Source organism: Chiloscyllium plagiosum, unplaced genomic scaffold (genome assembly GCF_037043375.1).
Source record: "Chiloscyllium plagiosum isolate Xiang-an unplaced genomic scaffold, Cpla_swu_hap1 HiC_scaffold_48, whole genome shotgun sequence".
Classification (NCBI taxonomy): Eukaryota; Metazoa; Chordata; class Chondrichthyes; order Orectolobiformes; family Hemiscylliidae; genus Chiloscyllium; species Chiloscyllium plagiosum.
The window spans coordinates 4,812,969-4,838,178 of NW_028270186.1; the positions used below are offsets into that span (position 1 = coordinate 4,812,969).

Below are 25,210 nucleotides of genomic sequence, written 5' to 3' on the forward strand. Positions count from 1 at the left end.
AAAAATATCATTTCCTTGGAGGCAGTTCAGGGAAGCTTCACTAGGATGGTCCCTGTGTTGGAGGGAATGTCTCATCAAAGGGAATCTACTCACTGGAGTTTGGAAGAATGAGAGCATATCTCATTGAAACATTAAAGGATTCTGAAGGGGGTTGACAGAGTTAATGCAGAGAGGATGTTTCCATGCTGGACAGCCTAGGAACAGAGCGCATGGTCTCAGAATAAAGGGATGCCAGTCCTAAGCCTGAGCTGAGGAGAATTTCTTCTGTCTGACGGTTGCGAGTCTTTGGATCTCCTTGCCACAGAGAGCTGTAATTAGATTAGATTCCCGACAGTGTGGAAACAGGCCCTTTGGCCCAACCAGTCCACATCGACCCTCCGAAGAGTAACCCACCCAGACCCATTTCCCTCTGACTAATGCATCTAACACTATGGGCAATTTAGCATGGCCAGTTCACCTGACCTGCACATCTTTGGACTGTGGGAGGAAACCCACGCAGACACAGGGAGAACGTGCAAACTTCACACAGACAGTCACCCGAGGCTGGAATCGAACCTGAGACCCTGGTGCTAACTACTGAGCCACCAGGCTGCCCAATGCTGTGGGGGTGGAGCCTGTATGTAAGGCTGAGACAGAGAGATTCTCGATCAGTCAGGGAATCAAGAGTCATGGGGAAAGGGCAAGGAAGTGGGCATGAGGAGTGTGGGATCAGCCGTGATTGTATTAAAAAGTGCAGGAAACTAGAAGGGCCAATTGGCTGAGACTGCTCCCATTTATCATGGTCTTCTGACATCAGGTAACTGACTCCAGATAGACCTACTTTGGAAAATTTTATATGGTGGACTTTGAAAGACTTGAAGTCATTGCATTAAGACTCGTCACATATAACTTTAACCCCTCTGACCCAATGCAGCTCAACATATCCCAAGGCCATGCCAAGTATTTATCGTTGACATTGAGAAATAGAATGGCTCACGTAGAGGGTAACAAGGTGGACTGCAAAATACTCTGCAGATGCTGGAAATCTGACATCACAACACAAAATAGTGGAGTCACAAAGCAGTTGGGGTACAGAGAGAAACAGCTCATTCTCTTCCAAGTGATTGTCAACACTGACATTAAAAAAGAGGGCACCATGGACTTCAAGTTGAGATTTTTGATCTTTTAAATTTTAAGTGCCAAACTTTGATGATTAGACTTGATGCAGAGTATGAACGCATGCTCATTTTTAAGAGACACAGAGAAAACTGAGAGAAATGTAGTGGCTGCTCCTTTGTATGGTCTTTTGTTTATTATTTATTAATGGGATCTGGGTGTCGCTGGCTGGGCCCAGCATTTATTGCCCGTCCCTAGTTGCCCCTTACGAAGGTGGGGGTGAGCTGCTTTCTTGAACCGCTGCAGCCCATGTGCTGTGAGTTGACCCACAATGCCCTTCCGGCGGGGGGGGGGGGGGGGCGGTGCGGAATTCCAGGATTTTAACCCAGTGACAGTGAAGGAACGTCGATATATTTCCAAGTCAGGATGGTGAGGGACTTGCATTGGGTGGTGGTTCCATGTACCTGCTGCCCCTGTCCCTGCAGATGGTAGACATTTAGGTAGAAGTGTCTCAGGAGCCTGGCTGCGTTCCTGACCTGATAGGTGTAGATTCTCTGACACGTGGATCATATTTTGTTGTCGCTCAGACTTATCTTTCTCATCCATTGATGGCCATGCTTTCAGCTCTGGGATTTCTCCATAACCTCCTCATTTTCTGACTCTTTGCAGCTTTCCTTCAAATCACAAAAAGCTGCCTCTTCAATGAATCTTTCTTCATCTGCCCTAACATGGGTTACTGTTGAATTTGGGTTGCGTTAGGTCTTTGGGACACCAATGAAGATGTCCCAGTGTCGATATTGAGTGGGAGCCTTTGAGACAAAGTTGGATCAACCAACAAGAGGGAGGGAACTGCAAGGTCTGCAGCTGAAAGCAAGTAAGAAAGGGATTTGCAGACCTTTGACAAGCCTTCAGCAGGATCCTTGAATCTTTTTAAGCCAGAGTTTGACATATTTGTGGTCAACAAAGGGGCGGCGAATGTTTGTGTTGGTGTCCATGGATGTTTTAGAGATAAATCTGTTCAGGAGATGTGAGCGGTGCTGGCTGGCGAGGCCAGTATTTTACTGCCCATCTGTCATTGCCTGGAGAGAATGCCACCAGAGCCATCAGGATTGAATGGACGGGCTAGCAAACTGGGAGGAGAGGGGCAGAGTAGCCTACTTGTTTTTCTCATGGGCGTCCAGTGGAGGACGAGAGGTTGGCGCTGCAGTGGCTCTCCCAGGCGGCCGGCGGCGTTGCAGCGGGAGGACCGCAGTCATTGGTTTGGCGCTGCAGTTGCGCTCCTATGCGGCGGTGGCGCTGCGACGGGAGGACCGGATGGGTTGAAGTTCGGCGGGGTGTGGAGTTGCAGTGGGACTCCTATGCGGCTGGCGGCGCTGCGGCGGAAGACTTCAATCGTGGCGTTGGCGCTGCAGTTGCGTTCCTCGATCGGGAGGCGTGGCGTGGCGTGGCAACGGGGCGGCGCTGCGGCGGGAGGTCGGGGTGGGTGGAGCGGTCCGCTCTTGCTGCCACGTCACAGTTGGAGGTGAGCGAGGACTGGTGTTGTCCGGGTGACCGAGCCGGTGAGTGCAGGCGGAGGGTGGCGGGGGAACCGGACGGAGGGGGGACGCCGCCGCTGCTGCTGCTGCTCACGGGATGTCGGACGGAGAAGTCGCTGATCGTAACCACGCCCTATATCCATTGTGGCCAATGAAAAACAGAGAGTAAAAGTCCTTTTGGATTGTAAAAGGAAAGGTTGGGGGGGGAATGAAACGGTCCCCCATCACCTGCCCCTCACAACTGGGTCTTAGGATGGGGTTGGGGTAGAGGAAGGGGTGGGATGCCTCACTATTCCCTCCCTTCCTGCTCAATTGACCCACACTGGGCACCGCGATGTTTTCCAGCGCGTTTTTCTGGCTTAATCTGCTCTCCCTACATCCCACAGCTGGATGGGCTAGCACAGACTCGATGGGACGAAAGGCCTCCCGCCTGCCTGTGCCCCGCAAGCGGTCTTTCCTTTTTTTAAAATTCCTGCCTGGCCCCCTTGCCCACTGTGACCTCTGCGGCACCCGTGGGCACATGGCCATCGGGAGGAGGCCACTCGGCCCCGTTGAACCAGCCCTGCCACTCCGTAAGGTTTTGCCCTGCCGCTCGCCACTAATCCGACGTGGGCCCCTGGCGCCCGCTGGGTCTCAGAGGCTGGGGTGGGCGCCTGGAGCGTTTTGCCGTTGCTCACGGACCTTTGCCTTGTTTGTTTCTGATCGCCCTGCAGGATGAAGTGAAGGTGCCCTTCCGAACCTGAGGCGAGAGCGCAGCCAGTCACACAACGGCCTGGTGTGCGGTCGACCCCCCCCCCCCCACCGGTCCACTTTGATGGTACGTACAAGGCCGCCTCGGTGCCCGCCTGATGTTGCAATGTTGATAGGAGAGGGCACGATTGATGAGAAGGTGCCGCTGTATGCATATAGGGTGGAGGGGTCTTGGGTTTTGGGGTCGCTGAGACTGGCATCAGAGGGCTGTTTCCACTGGCAGGAGGATTGGCATCTGGAGCAGCCAAAACAGAAAAAAAAACTGCTAAAAGAACTAATGGGTGCGTGACAGATGTTGTGACAAGGCAACGCTTTGATAGACAATGATTAGATTAGATTAGATTACTTACAGTGTGGAAACAGGCCCTTCGGCCCAACAAGTCCACACCGCCCCGCCGAAGCGCAACCCACCCATACCCCTACATTTACCCCTTACCTAACACTACGGGCAATTTAGCACGGCCAATTCACCTGACCTGCACATCTTTGGACTGTGGGAGGAAACCGGAGCACCCGGAGGAAACCCACGCAGATACGGGGAGAACGTGCAAACTCCACACAGTCAGTCACCTGAGGTGGGAATTGAACCCGGGTCTCTGGTGCTGTGAGGCACAATAGAAGCAACTTCAACATGAAATTTCCAAAGGGCTACCTGAGGGATGATTGGGTGAGGGAGGAACCCCAGCAGGGAGGAATTGGTCAAGATTGTGTGATAGTGTGCAGCCTTTTCCCATGATCCTTTATCTGTGGGACATTGAAACAGGGAGCAACAAGAGGCCACTTGGCCCTTTACGTCTACCCCACCATTTGATAAGATCGTCGCTGATCACATTTTAGCATCACCTGCACGACCCTAATAATCTTTCATCCCCTTGGTAATTAAAACAGTGTTTTAGAAATGCTGAAAGATTCTGCATCCATTGCCTTTTGAGGAAAGGAATTGCAAACAATCCCAACCCTTAGAAAGCATAAAAGCTGTTCTCTCTGAAATGGGTGTGCCCTGATTTTTAAACCATGACTCCTGGTTCTCGATTCTCTGACAAGGGGAGATCTCCTCTCCATGTCCACCACAGGATCTTGTCTGTTTCAGTGAGGTCACCTCTGTTTGTTCTGAACTCCAGATGATACAGCCCTCGCCTGTCCAGCCTTGCCTCAGAAAGCAATCTGCTTATTCCAGGCATGAGCTAGAAAGCCTTCACTGACCTGCTTCCAATGCATTAGCATGATTGTGTACGTACAGTGACCTGTAGTGGACACAGTACTCCAGACATAGTCTCACCTGTGCCCTGTTGGACTGAAGCCTGATCTTCTGACTGCTGCATAAAGCAGAACATTCCGTCAGCTTCTCTGATGACTGCTTGTACCTGCACACGAACCTTCTTGGGTTCAGAACTGTAAAGATAGCGTGTGCATACCCGGCAAAGCTGCAGGCTCAAAGCTGAACCTGTCTTTGATTTGTTGTGCAGAAGCAGTTCCAGAATCCTGACAGACAAGAGTCTGAGATACGTGCTCGGTTCATGTGGTGATATTCTCCTGTCATCATAACTCCCCTCACTCGAGAAACAAAACCGCTAGAAGGTTCTTCAGTGCAGGCCATAAAGATCAACTTGTTCAGATCTGTTGGATAATATCCAGCCTTGGTGAGAACCACATCTCAAACACTGAACACTTACAGTCCCCTTATTTAAGGATTGATGTCAGTACTTGGGATGTGGTTCAGAGGAAGTTTACCCCACCAATACCAGGAGCAAGTGGGTTGTCTTTCACTGCGAGGGTGGACAAGTTGGGCTTGCTTTCACTCGAGGTCAGAAGCATGAGGGATGACCTGTTAACGTGATGCTGAATGGTTTTCACAAAGTGGATTTGGAATGAATGTTCGTGCTTCTGGGCAGAACGACTGGGCACTCTTCAAAAAATTAGGGATCACCTTTTCAGGGCAGACGAGGAGAATTTTGCTCTCAACAGGATGTGTGTGTTTGCAACTGTGCCTCAGACATTGGTGGGGACAGTGTCATTGATATTATTTGAGGCACAGGAGAATAGGTTCTTGTGACGCAGCTGAATTGAACAGAATCAGATGGTGGACAGGAATATGTAAGTTGGACCATAACCCCTAAATAAGCAATGATTTCATTGAATGATGGAGCAAGCTGGAGGGGCTGAATGGCCTATTTTCACTCCTCATTGATATATATCTGGCACACTGGGACGTGAAAATTTTCCCTTGGATGGGGGATTTGTAGTCCAGAGAGTATGTTTTTCGGGTGAGAGGAGAGAGATTTAAAAAAGATATGGGGGTGGTTTGTGGAATGAACTGCCTGAGGGAGTGGTGGATGTGGGTACAGTGACAGCATTTCAAAGACATTTGGATAAGCACTTGAATAGGAAAGGTTTGGAGGGATATGGGCCAGGAGCAGGCAGGTGGGACGAGTTGAGTTTGGGATTATGGTCAGCATGGACTGGTTGGACCGAAGGGTCCCTTTCCGTGCTGTATGATGCTCTGGGCTATACAAGATTTCTTAGCTGTTCAGAGAGAAGAATGAAAAGTTAGGTGTGAATCCAGATTCTGGTTTGGGAGGATTGTGATGAAGCTGATACGAGGACAGTGTTTCCCCTTGTGGGGGGAATTGAGACCAAGGGCACATGGTTACAAATTAGGAGTCTCCCTTGAAAATGGCACAGCAGAGGAGTTTCTGCTCCGACATGGTCGTTAGTATTTGGGATTGTCTTCCAATGTGGTTTGCCCGCTTCCTTACCAGAGTTGGTTCATGAATGTGACTGCAAAATCAGCTCAGGTGTTTGAAAGATCTTTCTCTGAGCTTGTGTTTGTTCATACAGTTTGGGGCAATGCAGGAGTTGATGGGCAGAAAAGCTCCTGTAGGACTGGAAATGACTGCGAACTGTGGCTTGGTTCAGGGGAATAGGATATCAAAGGGACATCCAGCACAGAGAGGCCCTTCGACCCATCGAGTCTGCACTAATTCCATTTTCCAGCCCTTCCAGATACTTCCAATGCGCGTCCAAGGAGTTGTTGAACATTGTGAGGTTTCCCACCTCATCGACCCTCCCTGGCCGTGCATTTCACTCTGTGACTTGTTATGGACCAGGCCAGAGCCCCTCTCAACATTTCAAGAAAGTAGCCCAGACTCGAACCTTGCAAATTGTTTTAAGCAGGTGTAGTGTGGATATTCCAGGAGGGATGTAGCTGGCCCAACCACTTAGTTTTAAACAGAATAGAATTTATTTACAAGAGTACCGAATGAAACACAAACCACAGAAAACAGAATACCGAGTAACTTAACCTCTCCGAAAACCCAACAGACAATCCCCATTTAATGATGCTGTTCCAAATACTTGCAATAATCCCCATAAGCAAAAGGTAAAACCAAACCCGGGGTCTTCCAGGAGAGAGGTCAGAGAGAGAGTACCAGCCTGGACCTACTCCTTTGGGTCCAGCAGCTTTTTCCACAATACTGCTAAAACCCAAACCAAACCAGAGAGAAGCTGAGCTGGGAGAGCTGACTGCTCCCCTTTCATTGGACAAGGGTTTGTTAAACTTGAAAGCCTCTACTTGAGGCAGTATCTGTTAGTTATTATCACATTGGCCCCAAAAACCCTTCAACCCCAGACTTTTCGGAGTCGTTTGCGCTCTCTCGTAAAAAAAAACAAGGGCTACGTAATCTCATTAAAGAATCAGCGTTGGCACACAGTACCTTCCAGGGGGACGTGTTGTTTCTCAAATCCCTTCCAAACCTCCTGCCTTTCACCTTCAAATTGTTCTCCTTGTTATTATCAACTCAGGGGAATAACTGCTTTCTCTCCATCCTGTCCGTGCCCCTTGTCGTCTTCCACACCTCTGTCAGATCCCTTCTCCGTTTTCTTCACTCCAACCCAAGCTTATCCAGCGCCTCTCTGCTGCTGAAACGCTCTATCCCAGACAACATCCTGGTGAATCCACTGTGCACCCCCTCCAGTCCAATCCCATCCACCCTCTCGTGTGGGGACCAGTATCGCCACACAGTCCTCCAGCTGGGGCCGAACCCAAGTCCTGTGCAGTTCCAACATCACCTCCCTGCTCCGATAATCAATGCCATGATTGACAAAGGCAAGTGTCCCGTATGCCGCCTTAACTCCTTTGTGAACGTGTCCTGCTGCCTTTGGGAGTTTGTGGGCGAGCACCCCAAGATCCCATTGCTCCTCTCAGCTTCCCAGCGTCCTGCCATTCATTGAGTACTCCCCTGCCTTATTGCTTCTTCCAATGTGCATCGCCTCACAGTTGGCAGGTTTAAATTCCATCTGTCGCTGATCAGCCCATCTGATCAACCCGTGTGTATCCTTCTGGAACCCAAGGCCTTCCTCCTCATTATCAACAGCTTGGCCAATCTTTGTGTCTTCTGCGTACTTAGTGTATAATACTCCTTCTTTATTGTTCATACATAATCAGGGGCAGAGGGGAGGCCCCAGCACTGATCCTTGTGGACCGCCACTGGACACCGGCCTCCATTCCAAACACCACCCTCTGTCTCCTCGCACTGAGCCCATATTGGATCCACCTTGCCGAGTGACCCGGGATCCCATGTGCTTTTGTCTTGTCTTTCCAAACAGGTCGGCAGTGAGACGCCAGGCACCTGAACGCTCGGGTCACCATGCGGAAGAATATTGTAGTTAACTTAATCTGTGAGGTGGCGCTAAGATTATTCCTGTTTGCAGTATTCCTGTAAGTCTTTGTTTCCTGTCACTATTCTGTCTATGGTGGTGTTACCTATCTCGCTGCTGTAAAGTTTGACCATGGTTACAAACTGCCAGTACCCATCACTCCTGACAAGTGTCCTGCTGTTGCTGAAGTCGATGTTATTTAAAACAAACCTCACTGCTGCTCATGTTGGCAGTGTGTTCAGGGGCTGCCATATAAGGTACAGGAGGAGAATTAGGCCCACACTTGGCCCATTAAGTTACAAATCACACAACATCAGGTTATTGTCCAACAGGTTTATTTGGGAGTACAAGCTTTCAGAGCGCTGCTCCTTCATCAGGTCACTAGTGGAGCAGGATCACAGCTACCTGACGAAGGAGCAGCCCTCTGAAAGCTTGTACTCCCAAACAACCCTGTTGGATGATAACCTGGTGTTGTGTGAGTTGTAACTTTGTCCACCCCAGTCCAGCATCTTGGCCCATGAAGTCAGCTCCACCATTTACTCATGGCTCCCCAACTCCGTTCTTCTGCCTTCTCCCCATAACCCTGGATCCTGTCTTTCCAGACAGGTCAGCACAAAAATACCAGGCACTAGAAAGCTCTGTCTTAAATACGCTCAGTGACTTGGCCTCCACAGATCCACACCCTCTGCTGGAGAAACTCCCCACCATCTCAGTTCGAAAGGGTCGTCCCTTCACACTGAGGCTGAGCCCTTGGGTTCTCATCTTTGACGCTGGTGGAAACACCTTCTCCACGCCCACTCTGTCCAAGTCTCTCTGTATTCTGTCAGTGTCTGTGAGACGTGGGTGTCAGCGGCCAAACTAGCATTTATGTCCCATCTCTACTCTCTTCCCCCACCCCCCGTCCACTCTGTGGTGAGTGGGGAGTCAGCCACGTTGTATTGGGTCTGGAGTCACAGGTAGGCCAGACCAGGTAAGTTTGGCAGATTTCCTTCCCTGTTGATGCATGTTGATGAACCAGGTCGGGTCTTTGCAGTAGTGGGCAGTGCTCATTGAGCCCGGTTTCCATGTATTGATGAAGTTTCACCATCTGCCCTGCTGGGACTGTCCCCAGGCTACGGCCACGAGCTGGGCAGATCCCGTGGCGGTGCTGTACCCAGCTCCCGATGGGCTGAAGGACGGGCTCGTGCTCTGGGAGAAGGGACTGAGTGACAATTTCCTGTGTGTCTGTGCTGTATGTATTCCGCAGGATTACTGAGACGTTGACTCCGTTCCACCGGATCATCCACCCGGAGGAAATGTGGCTGTACAAGAATCCTCGGAGCGAGCGGGATACTGTCCCCACCTGGCACATGTTTGTAAGTGAAATCGGGGACCATTGTGTTCCCCCAAGACCCTCTCAGTTCGAAAGGGTCGCCCCGGCTAAATTGTGTGGAGGTGGGGGTGGGGGGGAGAGTGCACAATGGACAGCAGCACACCTGTGACCGTGATCTCTGCTCCAGCTTCATCTGGATAGCTGCAGATGTCTCGCTTCCTCAGGGCCCTCCTGAAAAGCCCCTTCCCCATTCGAGTGTCACTCTGCGAGGGCCTGCGATGTGAAACCCGTCAGCGGGAACCCCGAGAGAAAAGTCTGCATCTTTTCTTAGAACATCATGGCCCTTGACCCGAGGAGGCGTTGGGACCTGGACGGGATTGTTCTGTCCAGCCCAAAAGCTGCCGCTTGTGTCTCACCGCATCTTGCCTGACAACCGCTGACCACGAGCCATCTCCTGAGGAGCTCTCTCTTCCTCCTCTTAGTCATTCCTGCCACTTAGATACCTGTCCTGACTGAGCCAGAGATGTCTCCGAGACTAGGACTAGAGGCCACTTCCCCAGGGAGGAAAATAACAGTGTGCCTGTTCTCTCTCCCTGTCCCCCTCTCCCTCTTCCCTCCCTCTCCCCACCTCTTTCCCCCCCTCCCCCCTCTCCCCACCTCTTTTCCCCCCTCCCCTCTCTCCCCATCTCTTTCCCCCCTCTCTCCGTCTCCCTATGCCCCTCTCTCCCCTCCTCCCTCTCTCCCCTCCTCCCCCTCTCCCCTCCTCCCCCTCTCCCCTCCTCCCCCTCTCCCCTCCTCCCCCTCTCCCCTCCTCCCCCTCTCCCCTCCTCCCCCTCTCCCCTCCTCCCCCTCTCCCCTCCTCCCCCTCTCCCCTCCTCCCCCTCTCCCCTCCTCCCCCTCTCCCCTCCTCCCCCTCTCCCCTCCTCCCCCTCTCCCCTCCTCCCCCTCTCCCCTCCTCCCCCTCTCCCCTCCTCCCCCTCTCCCCTCCTCCCCCTCTCCCCTCCTCCCCCTCTCCCCTCCTCCCCCTCTCCCCTCCTCCCCCTCTCCCCTCCTCCCCCTCTCCCCTCCTCCCCCTCTCCCCTCCTCCCCCTCTCCCCTCCTCCCCCTCTCCCCTCCTCCCCCTCTCCCCTCCTCCCCCTCTCCCCTCCTCCCCCTCTCCCCTCCTCCCCCTCTCCCCTCCTCCCCCTCTCCCCTCCTCCCCCTCTCCCCTCCTCCCCCTCTCCCCTCCTCCCCCTCTCCCCTCCTCCCCCTCTCCCCTCCTCCCCCTCTCCCCTCCTCCCCCTCTCCCCTCCTCCCCCTCTCCCCTCCTCCCCCTCTCCCCTCCTCCCCCTCTCCCCTCCTCCCCCTCTCCCCTCCTCCCCCTCTCCCCTCCTCCCCCTCTCCCCTCCTCCCCCTCTCCCCTCCTCCCTCTCTTCCCCCCCTCTCTCCCCCTACCAGGCCATTTCATTCCTGACTCCATTGATGGTGATCCTGCTGATGAAGGTGCTGAATCGCTCAGAAAACGGGGATGTGAAGGAGGGTTGTCTAGGTGAGCGACCTTTGTACGTTTAGTCTCCATGGGAAGCCAGGGCCCAGCGGAAGAATGTTCCTCTTGGAATAAACGGAGGGAGTCTTTCTGACGCACCCCCCCCAGAGCATTCCACAGGCCTCTTGAGCAGGCGAATGCAACTGCCAATGGGTGCACAGCAAGATCCCAAGTAAGCAGCCCGACTGAGGACTTTGTTTGATTGTAACTGGGTGCTGCTTGGGGGGTTGGGTGTCAGATATTGGTCTGAAACAGCTCCCTTCAGGGACAGGAGAAATGTTTTACACCCACACCGTCACTCCCTCAGGAGTGAAATTGATCCTTCTGCCTGCACTCACCAGCGTTGGCAAGTCGAGAGGGTGGGACTTTCTCCGGATCTCTGATGTACTCACTGATCAGTGACTATCTGTAATCCCTCCTCGCTCCCCATGCTTCGGGCATCACTAATTGTTGTCTTTTCCCATGCAGCTGCCTCCCTGGGTCTGGTTCTAAATGGAGTGATCACAAACACTTTGAAACTTGTGATTGGAAGGTAAGTCAGGACACACGTGACTCAGGACATTTTCCTGCAGCGATAGTGCAGGGGGTTATGTCCCACTGGACGGCCTGAGCATCCGAGCAGGGTCTGGACCTGAAAGCTGAAGATGTAATTCATCGTCTGGGGATTTCAAAACCCTGTGTGTTGCATCTCGGCTCACCCCCAGTGATAGCTCTGAAACCATTCACCCTTAACGTGGTGATTCAGCACCTCAACTTGAACAAGTCATCAGCACATGGGCTTTGGAGTTGTCCAGGGGTTGGACCTTGACACACATTGGGTTATCTCCAGAAAGGCACATTGGGGACTAACTGTGTTCTGGTACAGAATGGCTGACCACAGTGCTGTGACAGAGCATCATTCGACGCCTGGTCATGCCAGTTATTCTCTGAATGACTCCCAGCACCTTATCCTCAGCAGCGACCAGGTCATGGCTAATCTCCCCAACCTTTAAAGAGCAGTAGACATCCACCAAAACACTTGGATCCCTTTGTCCCACAGGGCTGTGCAGTGTTTACTCAGACTGACAGGTACAAAGTTGCACTTGTTACTAGTTGCATTTATGACAACATTTAAAAGGCATCTGAATGGGTATATGAATAGGAAGGGTTTGGAGGGATGTGGGCCGGATGCCGGCAGGTGGGACTAGATTGGGTTGGGATATCTGGTCGGCATGGACGGGTTGGGCCGAAGGGTCTGTTTCCGTGCTGTACATCTCTGACCAGTGTTGATGCTGGCTTTGATTTCCTTCTGTTGCAACTTTGGGAATGTATCTATGGTGTTTGGTTCTCTGTGTATTTTGGACAGTGAGGGAGACTGTTGTGACTACTCTCTGGCAAATGCGGTTTGACCAGAATTGCTGCTGGGATTGTCAGTGGGTGCCTCCCATTTGTCTTGGATCTCTCACCGTCGAAATGATTTGACAGAGAAGGTGGTAGCTGGGCAGGGCTGACACATGGGCCATGCGCTGTGAAAGTTCAAGCTGGTGACTGTGTCCTCTGCTCTGCAGGCCACGTCCGGATTATTTTTACCGCTGCTTCCCGGATGGAGTGGTAACGGAGGACATGCAATGTACCGGTGACCCCGGCTCCATCATGGAGGGCCGGAAGAGCTTTCCCAGTGGTCACTCCTCCTGTAAGTACAACTGACCACACGTCCATTAGGTAACCGCGGAGACACATCCACGATAACCCGCCCGCCTGGATCCTTCATTGACCTCCTTCATGGGATGTGGGGTTTGCTGGTTACCTGTCCCTAATTGCCCCGGAGAAGGTGGTGGGGGAGCACTGACTCCTTAAACCACGTCAGTCCTTCGGGTGGAAGTTGAGCCAGAATGCTATTTGGGAGGGTTTTTGAGGATTTACACTCAACAGGAACAAAACAATGCTGATAGCCAGCTCAGGTCTCTCTGCTACTCTTGTCCCTCGAAATCCTCAAAATTGTGGGTTTGGAAGGTGCTGTCTGAGGATCTTTGGTGAATTAATGCAGTGCATCATGTAGATGGTACACACTGCTGCTACTGAGGGTCGGTGATGTATGGAGTGAACACTTGTGGATGTGGTGCCACTCAAGCGGGGGCTGCTTTGTTCTGGATGGTGTTAAGCTGCTTGCGTGTTATTGGAGCTGCCCCCATCCAGGCAAGTGGGGAGTATTCCATCCCACTCCTGCCTTGTGGATGATGGACAGGCTTTGGGGAGTACTCACTGCAGTATTCTTACCCTCTCACCTGCTCTTAAAGCCACAATATCGAACTTGGAACATGACAGCGCAGCACAGGCCCTTGGCCCTCGACGTTGTGCCGACCTGTGGAACCAATCTGAAGCCCATCTAACCTACACTATTCCATTCTCGTACATATGTTTATTCAATGAACCATTTAAATGCCCTTAAAGTTGGCGAGCCTACGACTGATGCAGACAGTCCATTCCATGCTCCTACCACTCTCTGATTAAACAGACTACCTCTGACATCTGTCCTCTATCTATCACCCCTCAATTTAAAGCTGTGTCCCCTCGTGCTAGCCATCGCCATCCGAGGAAAAAGACTCTCCCTGTCCACCCTATCTAACCCTCTGATTATCTTATATGAATCAATTAAGTCACCTCTCAACCTTCTTCTCTCCAACGAGAACAGCCTCAAGGCCCTCAGCCTTTCCTCAGAAGACCTTCCCTCCCAACCAGGCAACATCCCAGTAAATGTCCTCTGAACCCTTTCCAAACCTTCCACATCCATCCAATAATGTGGTGACGAGAACTGTACACAATGCACGCAAGTGCAGCCACACCCGAGTTTTGTACTGTTGCAGCATGACTTTGTGGCTCCGAAACTCGATCTCTCTACCAATAAAAGCTAACACACCACACGCCGCCTTAACCACCTTATCAACCTGAGTGGCACCTGTCAGGGATCTATGCACATGGATGCTGAGATCTCTCTGCTCAGCTACACTACCAAGAATCTTATCATTAGCCCAGTATTCTTTATTCCTGTTACTCCTTCCAAAGTGAATCACTTCACACTTATCCACATTAAACTCCATCTGCTACCTCTCGGCCCAGCTCTGCAGCTTATCTATGTCTCTCTGTAACCTGCAACATCCTTCAGCATTATCCGCAACTCCACCGACCTTCGTGTCATCTGCATATTTATTTCAATGCCCTCATGCAGGTCACTTATTAAAAATGACAAACAGCAGTGGCCACAAAACAGATCCTTGTGGTGCAGCACTTGTAACTGAGCTCCAGGATAAACATTTCCCATCAACCACCACCCTCTGTCTTCTTTCAGCTAGCCAATTTCTGATTCATACCATGAAATCACCCTCAATCCCATGCCTCCGTATTTTGTGCAGTAGCCTACCATGGGGAACCTTATCAAATGCCTTACTGAAATCCATATACACCACATTTACTGCTTTACCCTCATCCACTTTTTGATCCATCTTAAAGAACTCAATAAGGTTTGTGAGGCACGACCTACCCTTCACAAAACCATGTTGACAATCCCTAATCAACTTATTCCTCTCTGAATGATTATAAATCCTATCTCTTACAACCTTTTCCAACACGATACCCACAACCAAAGTAAGGCTCTCTAGTCTGTGATTACCAGGGTTGTCTCTACATCCCTTCTTGAACAAGGGAACAACATTTGCTATCCTCCAGTCTTCTGGGGCTATTCCTGTCAACAATGATGACACAAATATCAAAGACAAAGGCTCTGCAATCTCCTTCCTGGCTTCCCAGAGCGTCCTAGGATAAATCCCATCTGGCCCAGGGGACTTATCTATTTTCACTCTTTCCAGAATTGCGAACACGTCCTCATTGTGAACCTCAATCACACCTAGTCTAGTAGCCTGTATCTCCGTATTCTCCTTGACAACATTGTCTTTTTCCAGTGTGAGTACTGGCAAAAAATATTCATTTAGCGCTTCCCCATCTCCTCTGACTCCACGCATAACTTCTCACTACTATCCTTAATTGGCAGTAATCTTATCTAGTCATTCTTTTATTCTGATATATCTGTAAAATGCTTTAGGGTTTTCCTTGATCCTATCTGCCAATGACTTCGCCTGTCCTCTCCTGGCTCTTCTTAGATCTCTCTTTTGGTCTTTCCTGGCTAACGTGTAACTCTCAAGCACCAGAACTGAGCCTTCACGTCTCATCCAAACATAAACCTCCTTCTTCCTCTTGACAAGAGATTCAACTTCCTTAGTAAACCACGGCTCCCTCACTCGACCACTTCCTCCCTGCCTGGCTGGTACATAGTTATCAAGGACCTGCAGTAGCTGTGCCCATCCCCTGCAGTTTCCTTCCCCATCCTATGCATCCTAAATCTTGCCTGAATGCATCGTAATTCTCTTTTCTCCACTTATAACTCTTGCCCTACGGTATACCTTTCCATTGCTAAAGTAAACATTGTGGTCACGATCATCAAAGTGCTCACCCACCTCCAAATCTAACACCAGGCCTGGTTCTTTCCCCAATACCAAATCCAATGTGGCCTCACCCCTTGTTGGGGCCTGTCTATATACTGTGTCAAAAAACCCTCCTCCACACATGGGAGAAAAACTGACCCATCTAAAGTACTTGAACTATAGTATTCCCAGTCAATATTTGGAAAGTTAAAGCCCCCACAACAACTAGTCTGTTACTCTCGTTTTTATCCAGAATCATCTTTGCTATCCTTTCCTCAACACCTCTGGAACTATTCAGATGCCGATAGAAAATTACCAACAGGGTGGCCTCTCCTTTCTTGTTTCTAAACTCAGCTATGCTACCTCAGTAGACGAATCCTCAAACATCCTTTCTGCCACCGTAATACTGTCCTTGACTAACAATGCCACACCTCCCCCACTTTTACCATTTTCTCTGTCTTTACTGAATCATCTAAACCCCAGAACCTGCAACAACCATTCCTGTCCCTGCTCCATCCATGTCTCCAAAATGAACACAGCATTCGAAGATCCAGGTACCAACTTATGCTGCAAGTTTATCCACCTTATTCCAGACGTTACAGACACTCTTTAACCCACCTTCCTGCTTGCCAGTGCATTCTTGCAACCTTGAAACCATATTTCTGACCTCACTGCTCTCAATCTCCTGGACACTGGAACTGCAATTTAGATTCCCAACCCCCTGCTGAATTAGTTTAAACCCTCCCGAACAGCATTAGCAAATTTCCTCACCTCGCAGGATCTTGGTACCCCTCTGGTTCATGTGTAGACCATCCTGCTTGTAGAGGTCTCACCTACCCCAGAATGAGCCCCAATTATCCAGGTATCGGAAATCCTCCCTCCTGCACCATTCATGTAGCCACGTGTTCAACTCCTCTCTCTCCCAATTCCTCACCTCGTTAGCACGTGGCACGGGCAACAAACCAGAGAGGACAGCTCTGTTTGTTCTAGCTCTAAGCTTCAACCCAACTCCCTGAATTTCTGCCTGAAATCCCCATCTCTTTTCCTACCTATGTCGTTAGTGCCGATGTGGACCATGACTTGGGGCTGCTGCCCCTCTCCCGCAAGGATCCCAAAAACACGATCCGAGACATCACGGACCCTGGCACCTGGTTATGTAACACGCCAACTGTGAGTCTCTCTTGTTCCTACAGAACCTCCTATCTGTCCCCCTAACTATGGTGTCCCCAATGACGAATGCACTGCTCCTCTCTCCCTTTCCCTTCTGAGCAACAGGGACAGACTCTGTGCCAGAGACCATGGCTTACCCCAGTAAGCCATTCCCCCGCCCCCAACAGTATGCAAAACGGTGTACTTGTTATTAAGAGGAATGGCCACAGGGATTCCCTGCACTGTCTGCCGGTTCCCTTCCTGTCCCCTGACAGTAACCCATCTGCCTTTTTCTTGCACATGAGGTGTGACTGCCTGCCTGTAACTCCTCTCAATAACCCCCTCCACCTCCCGAGTGATCTGAAGTGCATCCAGCTCCAGTTCCCTCATGCAGTTTCCGAGGAGCTGGATATGGGTTCATGTCCCGCAGGTGAGGTCACCAGGGACACTATGGTGACCCTTAGCTCCCACATTGTACAGGAGGAATATTCAACTGACCAAACCTCCATCCCCACTGTTGTAAATTCCCAAAGAGACTGGAGAAAAATAAAGAACCAAAAAAAGCTAATTACCTTACCAATCTGGTGAATAGAACCTTTTTTTTATGAGAGCAGGAGGAGGATGGGTGAGAGACACTACTGAAGTAGTGTTTCGGGTAACTGCCCAAATATATGACTTGACTTACTCAGTAGTCCCGTGTCCGCTCCTGCTCAGCGTGCGCTCTGCCTATTCACAAGGGAAGCTTTGAAATCAGTGCTTCTCTTTCCCATCACCCCCTGGTTGATGCTCCTGCTCTTCCTGCTGCTGAAACAAGATAGTTAGAATGCCAGCGCAGTTCAGATTCTGTCCTGATGAGCCATGAATTGATGATTGGTTTCAATAACAGACCCCAGGACGCAGATATGATTGAGGGAAGGAAATGCCAATGAACAGTGAGGGGAGATGGTCAGACATCTCACTTGTGGAAGTTATTTGCTCACTCCCTCCCCCAGCTGATGGATGGTCGAGTGTACTGACCTGAAGTTCACTGTGTATCGGTTGGTGAAGGTCACCTTGTGTCAGTCTGTGGCACCAATGGAAGATGGAATGCATTATTCAGCTCGAGCTCAGGCTGTTTGTCACTCACTCTCCCGAGATGCTGACCACACTGGGCAGTTCCTGTAACCCAGGCACTTGCAGTGATGATGCAGATGAGCAGCCTCTCACTGAGCATGGTGTCTGACACCAGAGCAGAAAAGGCAGGAATAGGCCCTTCAACCCCTCCAGCCCTGCTCTGCCATTCCGTATGGTCATGGCTGATCAGATAGTCACCTTGAATCCCTAGCCCCTCTCTTCCTCCCGATAAGCTTTCAGCTGTCAGTTTGGTCAGAGGTGGCTGACACTGGGGTGGTGTGGATTTGGCTGTGTTGAACTGCTCGCTGAGGAAGCTGTCGCAGTCAGTGTTGTTTGCAGAGGGGTAGTGTTGTTATGCTCTCCACCTGTCCCCTCCTTCCCCCTCCCTCCCAAGCTGAACCCCCGTGAGAGTGAAGGAGGGAGTTTGGCTGTTGAGTAGAGCCTGTGTTTGAGCCGTATCACCCGGTTATTATCGTGGTTCTTGTTCTTGTTGTTCCCACATAGTTGCGTTTGCCGGGCTGGGCTTCACCACCTTCTACCTGGGAGGGAAGCTGCACTGTTTTTCATCGAGGGGCCGTGGCAAAGGCTGGAGGCTGTGTGCAACACTGCTGCCCGTCTACATCGCGGCCATGATCGCACTGTCCCGCGCCTGTGATTACAGACACCACTGGCAAGGTAAGAGCCCCGCACTGACAGTCCCACCCCTCACTGCACCGTCCCCCAGCCCACTGCGAAGTAGCCATGCTCACACTCTGTCTCTCACATTATTTCTCTCTCTCTTTCACACTCTGTCCTCTATTGCACACTCTCCCTCTCACGCAATCTTACACTCTCGCTCTCTCTCTCTCTCTCTCTCTCTCTGTCACACAGTGTGTTTGGTGCATGCTGTGTCTGGCATATGCTCTCGCCCACACTTTCTTTCGCGCTTCCCCATACACACTTATGCTCGTGCTCTTGCGTGCTTCCCCCATGCTCTTTCGCAATCGCGTACCACTGTGCTCTCTTGCTCGAGCTTGCCCACTCTCTCTTGTGCTCCCATGCATGCTCTTGCGCTCCCTCGCATTCCCCCGCGCTCTCTCGCGCTCGCGCTTCCTGGCACTCTCTTGCGCCCGTGCTGTCTTGCGCTTACGCTCCCCCGCTCTCGCGCTCCCCTGCGGTCCCTTGCTCTCTATCTGTCCCCCGCGCGCTCGCTCTCCCCCTCCCCGTGCTATCACACTCTCACTCCACACTCTCTATCACTCTTTCTCTCCGCTGTCTGACACCCTCTCTCTCCTGCAGTGTCCCTTTGCCGGCTGCGTATTCCCAGCTGACAATCCCTCAGCTGCTGCGTTGGGAAAATTCTGACTGGAGCTTGCAGTGGGCAGGAAAGACCTCACGTCCCTTGGAGCTGTTGGTTTCCTTGTCTGTCTCTACTGGTTGTTGCAGTGACCTGAGCTTGATGAGCACCATTGACCTGCTCAGGCCCTGCTTTCTGAGCAGGATGTCTTGTGGAAATGAGCTGTTGGAATTCTCCAGTCCATTTTCCCCATCTGTACGCTGACTGAGTGACTGACTGACAGATGGACGCTGGCTGCCACACCCACACAGCTTCCATTTTCCCTTCCCTCGTTTTTTTATATGTATCTTCTCATGGTGTCTCTCCCAAATCTGACATCGGCTCAACCCTGCAATCCTCTCTGCTCCCCAACTTCCTCCAACTCTGGTCTTGTGCACATTCCTGATTTTGAACATAACCCCCTCCTGTGCCGTAAACTGTTTCAGTGCCAGTCTCCGTCCTCGCACACTGCCTCGGTCTCCTCCTCAAAGATGCAACTGAATACCTCCTCCTGGGACTGGACTTGTTGTCACCCAGTCTCCACACCCTGTGTGGGGCTCGGGGCTGAAATGAGTTTGGATGAGTACTGGGATGTACGATGATTCCGTCGTCCCAATCTGTGATGAAATTATAGCAGGTGTAGACAGGCAGCAACTGCTCGGTGAAGCTGTGTTTCAGGGAATGCTCAGTAGGAGGAAGTGTAACCCAGTGATGGCCCATTGGACTGCGGATCACAAGATCCCTGGTTCCAATCCGTGAGTACCCTTGGACAGGGAATTGTCATTCTGGGAATGTGAACCGTGTGTTCTGTCTGACCATGGTTTTTTGGAATTGTACGTGAGGTTTGAAGGTGAGGAAGTGCACTCCAAAGCAAGCAAGGGTGCTCAATTTGAAGATGGAAAATTCGGAAGGCATTAGGTACAAATTGGACGAGATGGATTGGGGAAATGGATGAAAAGGCATGACCAGACCTCGGCAACTCAGAGCTACGATCCTTTGAGGAGGTCACCAGGAATGTTGATGAGGATCAGGAATTTGATGTGGCCACTGTGAACATTAGCAAGGCTTGAGAGAAGCTTCCTGGGTGCAGTCTGGGCAAGACGTGAAAAGGCCATGGGTTCCTTGGCACAGTGAGACCCAGGGAGCAAGGTGACTTTCTGTGGAGGATTTTTGTGTGGCTGCAGTTCCAGCACATGGCTTGCTGCTGGAGTCCCTGCTGTTGGTGGTCTACATTGCTAACTTGGACATAAGCATAGGGAGTGGGCAGAGTGGTAAATAGAGAGGAGATGGCCGTGTAGGAGGCTATCACACACCAGTCATCTGGACAGACCACAGTGGCAAATGGAATCTAATCCAGGAAAACTGTGAGATGGTTCACTTGGGCAAGGCAAGGGGTTACAATGTGAAAGGTAGGAGCCTGGGATCCAGTGAAATCAGAGGGACATTCCAGTGCATAGCCTCAAGGTAGCAGGGCTGGTCCATGTGCTAGTGGACAGCATGTAAGATACTTCACTTTTGTTAGCCAAGGTACAGAACACACAAGCACAGCAATGTTACTGCAACTGTATGAAATGCTGGCCAGGTCCCAGGTAGAGCTGCAAATGTGTTGCTGGAAAAGCGCAGCAGGTCAGGCAGCATCCAAGGAGCAGGAGAATCGACATTTCGGGCATGAGCCCTTCTTCAGGAACATCCTGAAGAAGGGCTCATGCCCGAACCGTCGATTCTCCTGCTCCTTGGATGCTGCCTGACCTGCTGCGCTTTTCCAGTAACACATTTTCAGCTCTGATCTCCAGCATCTGCAGTCCTCACTTTCTCCTCAGTCCCAGAGAGAGCACTGAGTGCACTTCTGATTATCATATGACAGGAAGGAGGTGGTTACATGAGAGAAGCTGTGTGGAGGGGACTTAGCCAGATGCTGCTTGGTTTGGCGGGGAGGCTGTTGTCTGCGGAAGATTGGGAGGAGACCTGATGGACATTGGAAGTGAAGACGGGCACCAGTCGGGTGGAGAGGAAGGCACTTTTCACAGTGATGAAGCACTGGGGGTGTCCTTCTCAGGGAAGAGGTGGAAGGCTCAGACTGGAGTTGAGGAAGAACCTTTTCAGAGAGAGGCTGGGGGAAGGGTAGATCTCCCAGCCTGAGACCTTGCTGTTGTTCCATGAGGCAACTTCTGGGCAGTCCGTTGGGACGCCAGAACCTCCAGGACAATGTGTGAAAGGCTGCAAACCTAGCCAGAGGGTAGTGTGGGCATGATGGGCTGAATGGTCTCTTGTTAGGGTCTGTACTTGTAACCATATATACTGTCAAAAAATGATCAGTTCGCTGTGGCTGACAAACAAATGGAAGGGGATGACATCTGATTTTTCAAAGAAGTTAATAAAGTCGCAAACCCGAGGATTTAAGGACTCAGTCAAGGAGGTCGGAGGATCTGTGAAGGAAAGGGAGAATATTATTTGAAAGCACTCTGGTAAGAAAGATAAAACTAGAGTGCGAAAGCTTCTATTCCACGGAGTGTTACAGACAGAGTCCACAGGATTCATTGTGAGGAAAAGAAGAGAAGGCAAGTTGGAATGATGAAAGCACATGGGATTGAAGATCAGATGCTGGTCTAGATTAGTGATTGGTTCACAGACAGTCAGAATAAATGGGGCATTCCCCCTTTGGCAGGCCATGACGAGTACGGTGCTTGGGTCTCAGTTGGTACTGCTATTTGTCAATGATCTGGAGATGGGGACCAAATGTTCATCTCCAAATGTCCGGATGGTCCAGATGGAAGTGGGAATGTGTCCCATGCACTCATGATGGTATTAAAGAGCGGTAGGACCGACGGGCTGAATGGCCTCCTCCTGCTTGTCCCCCGGGAATAACGTGCGATCCTTGTCTTGCAGATGTAGTGGCTGGTTCCCTGATTGGATTGACGGTGGCATACACCAGTTACCGGCAGCACTACCCATCCCTGTCTGACCAGGACTGTCACAAACCCTATCCGAAGACCAAGCTGTCTACAACTCAGGAGCGGAAACTCTCCAACCCTGCTTTCAAACTGGACGTATAGAGAGCCAGCGCTTCAGGGATGTGGACCAGGAAACATCCAGCCTCTCCTCGCCGTGTAAACTCGCTTCTCCTTTTATTTTTGGGACAGGGTTTGTGGGCGGGGGGGGGGCAACATTTGCACATATTTATAATGGGACCTTGTGCAGCACTGTAACAAGTGCACATATAACTGACACACGCACTTACATGTACACACACGTACACCCGCACGCACACACATACACACATACACGTACACACAATATGTGTGCAAAGAAAGGGAATTAAATGGACCAGCAAGACACCAGAGCATTCAGATTTAATTAGTTCATGAAGTTAATGCGACTGATTTCCCCCCACCTTTTTTAAAATTTATCAACGCAAATCTTTTATTGTTCAAATTATGCTCGCATCTAAAACTTCACAAATAAAATCCAGATCATTCCAAGGCAATGCTACATCATGGTTGTAAGAAATAAGTGCGTTTCTGAAGGTGCTGAGGGTTTGAGTGCAGGAATGTGCTGAACCGGCATGTTCTGGAGAGTTAACATCAGTGCCCCATCTGAACATTACACCGTACTGTATTCACTGAGACCAGTGCCTGGTGTTCACTCCCCAGAATAAGAGTGGAGGGATATCCTGTGACCAGGGGTTCAGGTCTGTGGGTTTAGTCAGAGTTTGTGTCATTCCAGCCTCAGATCCCCATAAGGTGACCCAGTGCATGCCCTGTTCTGCTGATTCACCCACAGACCATGCTGGGAAAGCTGAGCAATTTTCCTCACTGACCCCCACCCTGATCACTCCCTCGTCACTTTGACTGGTGCCCGGAGTTCACTTCCAAGTCAGTCCAGACAGAAATGCAGTCAGAAACCTTTTTCCAATTTCCCCAAATGAGGTTCACGCAAACATTAAAGCTAGGAGCAGGCCATTAAAACCCTTGAGCATGCTCTGCTATTCAACACCATCATGACTGATCTCACCGCTGCCTCAACGTCACATTCCTGACCTTTCAACCCGTTTCAGACTGAAAATCAGTCCGTGTGCTCCTCCTATTTATTCAGTGTCTTGTTATCCCCCGCCCACTGGGGAAGTGAACTCGGCGGATCGACGGGATATGTAATTTCATCTCATTTCTGCCACCTCTCATCCCAAAACTGTGCCCTTTTAGAGGTACAGCTCTCGTGTGAGCCAAACACACGCACCTACAGCGCCTCACAACGGGTCTGTGCAGCCAATTTTCAAAAGAATCTGTGCCTGTCACCTGTGGCACTCATTTTCGTGAGACACTTGCTCACCCCGTCACCAAGACATGACATGGGTTATGGAGGTGGGGACAAAACACACTGCAGTACTGGCTGTGTGACCGTATCAGTGTTGAGACGGTTCTGTCAGGGAGATGGGTGGCAGGCTGCTCCTCAGTTCTGCCAGGCACTTCTCATGCTGCTTCCTGGGGTAAACCCCACCTGAAGCTGTCTCCCTCAAGGAACCTGAGGGTTGTTTCTGGGGCTGAACCCAACCATTGCAGCCTTGCTAACCAGAGATGGGACCATGCATGCAGAGCCCCTCCCTGGGCTTTGCTTCCTGACCTGGCCACACTGCTGCGTCTGTGGAATTAGCATGGCATCGTGTATTTTGTATAGTGTTTTGGGGAGGGGGGGGGTGGGGGAACAGTTCTTCCTGTGGATGGGGGTGTAGTGTGGTTCCAATGGCCAGAAAGTAGCCTGTTGACATTCGGTGCGCTGCAGGTCAGTGTGTCTCTGCTGTGCTGTGTCCAGGGAAGGAGTGCCCAATGTACAGCGCAATTTGGGAGGGGGGGGGATGCTTGGATATGACAGCAAGGTCCAGATGTATCCAAGCTGAGGACTTGGTTCAGTGCAGTGACCAACAGTCACACAGACATGCACACATCTCTTTCGCAACCCCCCCATCTCCAGTACCCCACAAAGCTGCAACATTGCACAGAAGGTAACCGCCCAGTATGGGGGGACCTGTTCCTGACCCTCCTGTTGATGGTAGGAGCACGGGTCTTATCAGAGTTGCAGCCTCGTTTCTCTCCGGCAGATAGGCTACTGCCTACACTATGCACTGAAATTGTTCCCCTCCTCTTTCACCACCTTCATCTCTGGCTACCCATCTGGAAGGTCTCAAATAGAGGTCCTGTCCAGCTGCAGGGTACATACTAGGGAGAGCTGTACCATCTTCAGACCTCCTTTGCACAGCAGCTTCTGGTCCCCGTCTCACCTACCCAGAGAATTTGACACACCACCAACCTTGCTGCTACTTTGAGATTCCAATGGGGTGCAGTCCCACAGGCAGAGGAAGGCTGAAGCAGCACATTGTTGTGCTGTTGGTGTTTACCTCCCGCCAGCCTCTGCGCTGGGTGGGCTGCAGGAACCAAATATTGTGTTTGTCAGTGATGTCTTGTAGTGTAAATATCCAGGGGCAGACTGTAATGTGGTCCAGATCTGTATTATGTCCCACACACCACCTGCAGCAAATAATGTCAAGTCAAGCCTGTGTATTCATGGAAAGTATTCTGTTTTGTGGTGAAATAAAACAAAGACTGAAGAAGACTAAGGTTCTCTGCGATTTATCAATGAAGGCATTGCACAGTGACACTGGCAACTGTTGATGAGTTACTGTCTGAGCCCCATGTCCCTCTGACCCTTGAGATGCAGGGCCCTGCATATGTACAGCTCGGATTTATTTCAGTATAGATACTATTCCCTCAGACATGCTCCAGGTTCACAGTCCGGGGTGGGTGACAGAGAGAGATCTGTAAGGTCTGAGTGTCGCTGTGGAGACCACAGCAGGCCTTGTGTGTTTTTTTTGTGAGGCACCTTGTTTGTTGAGTACCACCTGAGACGTTTAAGCAGGTCAGCCTGCGGTGATGCTCCTACTGCAGTACCGGGGGTGTGCTGCACTGTCACCTTGCAGTTCAGACACCGTACTGAGGCTCCGTTTGTCCAACACTTCACCGGCTCTAAATAAAAACCGAAAGAACTGTGGATGCTGGGAATCAGAAACCCAAAACAGACTCAACAGGTCTATGGAGAGAAATCTGAATTAACGTTTCACATTCGGTGACCCTTGCACAGTCTGGTGAAGGAGGACTGGTGGAATTGATGTGACGTTCAACAAGTGTTAGACAATGGCCTGCCTGTTAATAAGTTAGTGGGAGCTTGATGTGTGGAAATTAGCAGCTGCAAGCCCATTAACTTAGGCTGCACTCCTGAAGAAATCACCAAGGTGATGCAAGGTGCTCAGTGAATGCA

At 51.0% G+C, this 25,210-nt stretch overlaps 1 protein-coding gene across 3 annotated transcripts; it reads left to right on the forward strand.

The window, feature by feature from the left end:
• The first annotated feature begins 2,557 nt into the window (after window positions 1–2,557).
• Window positions 2,558–24,508, forward strand: LOC122543031 (phospholipid phosphatase 4-like). 3 transcript variants are annotated; one of them, XM_043681220.2, is made up of 9 exons: window positions 2,558–2,654; window positions 3,344–3,447; window positions 7,986–8,097; window positions 9,283–9,391; window positions 10,786–10,876; window positions 11,342–11,405; window positions 12,421–12,545; window positions 18,094–18,264; window positions 21,791–24,508. In XM_043681220.2, exons 3-9 carry the CDS (start codon window positions 8,027–8,029, stop codon window positions 21,955–21,957), a joined length of 798 nt encoding a protein of 265 aa, XP_043537155.1. In that variant the 5' UTR covers window positions 2,558–2,654; window positions 3,344–3,447; window positions 7,986–8,026; the 3' UTR covers window positions 21,958–24,508. The 3 variants fall into 3 exon arrangements, with proteins under 3 accessions (XP_043537155.1, XP_043537157.1, XP_043537156.1); XM_043681222.2 differs by having other exon boundaries at window positions 2,602–2,617; XM_043681221.2 differs by lacking the exon at window positions 2,558–2,654 and adding an exon at window positions 2,666–2,795.
• Window positions 24,509–25,210: the final 702 nt, after the last annotated feature.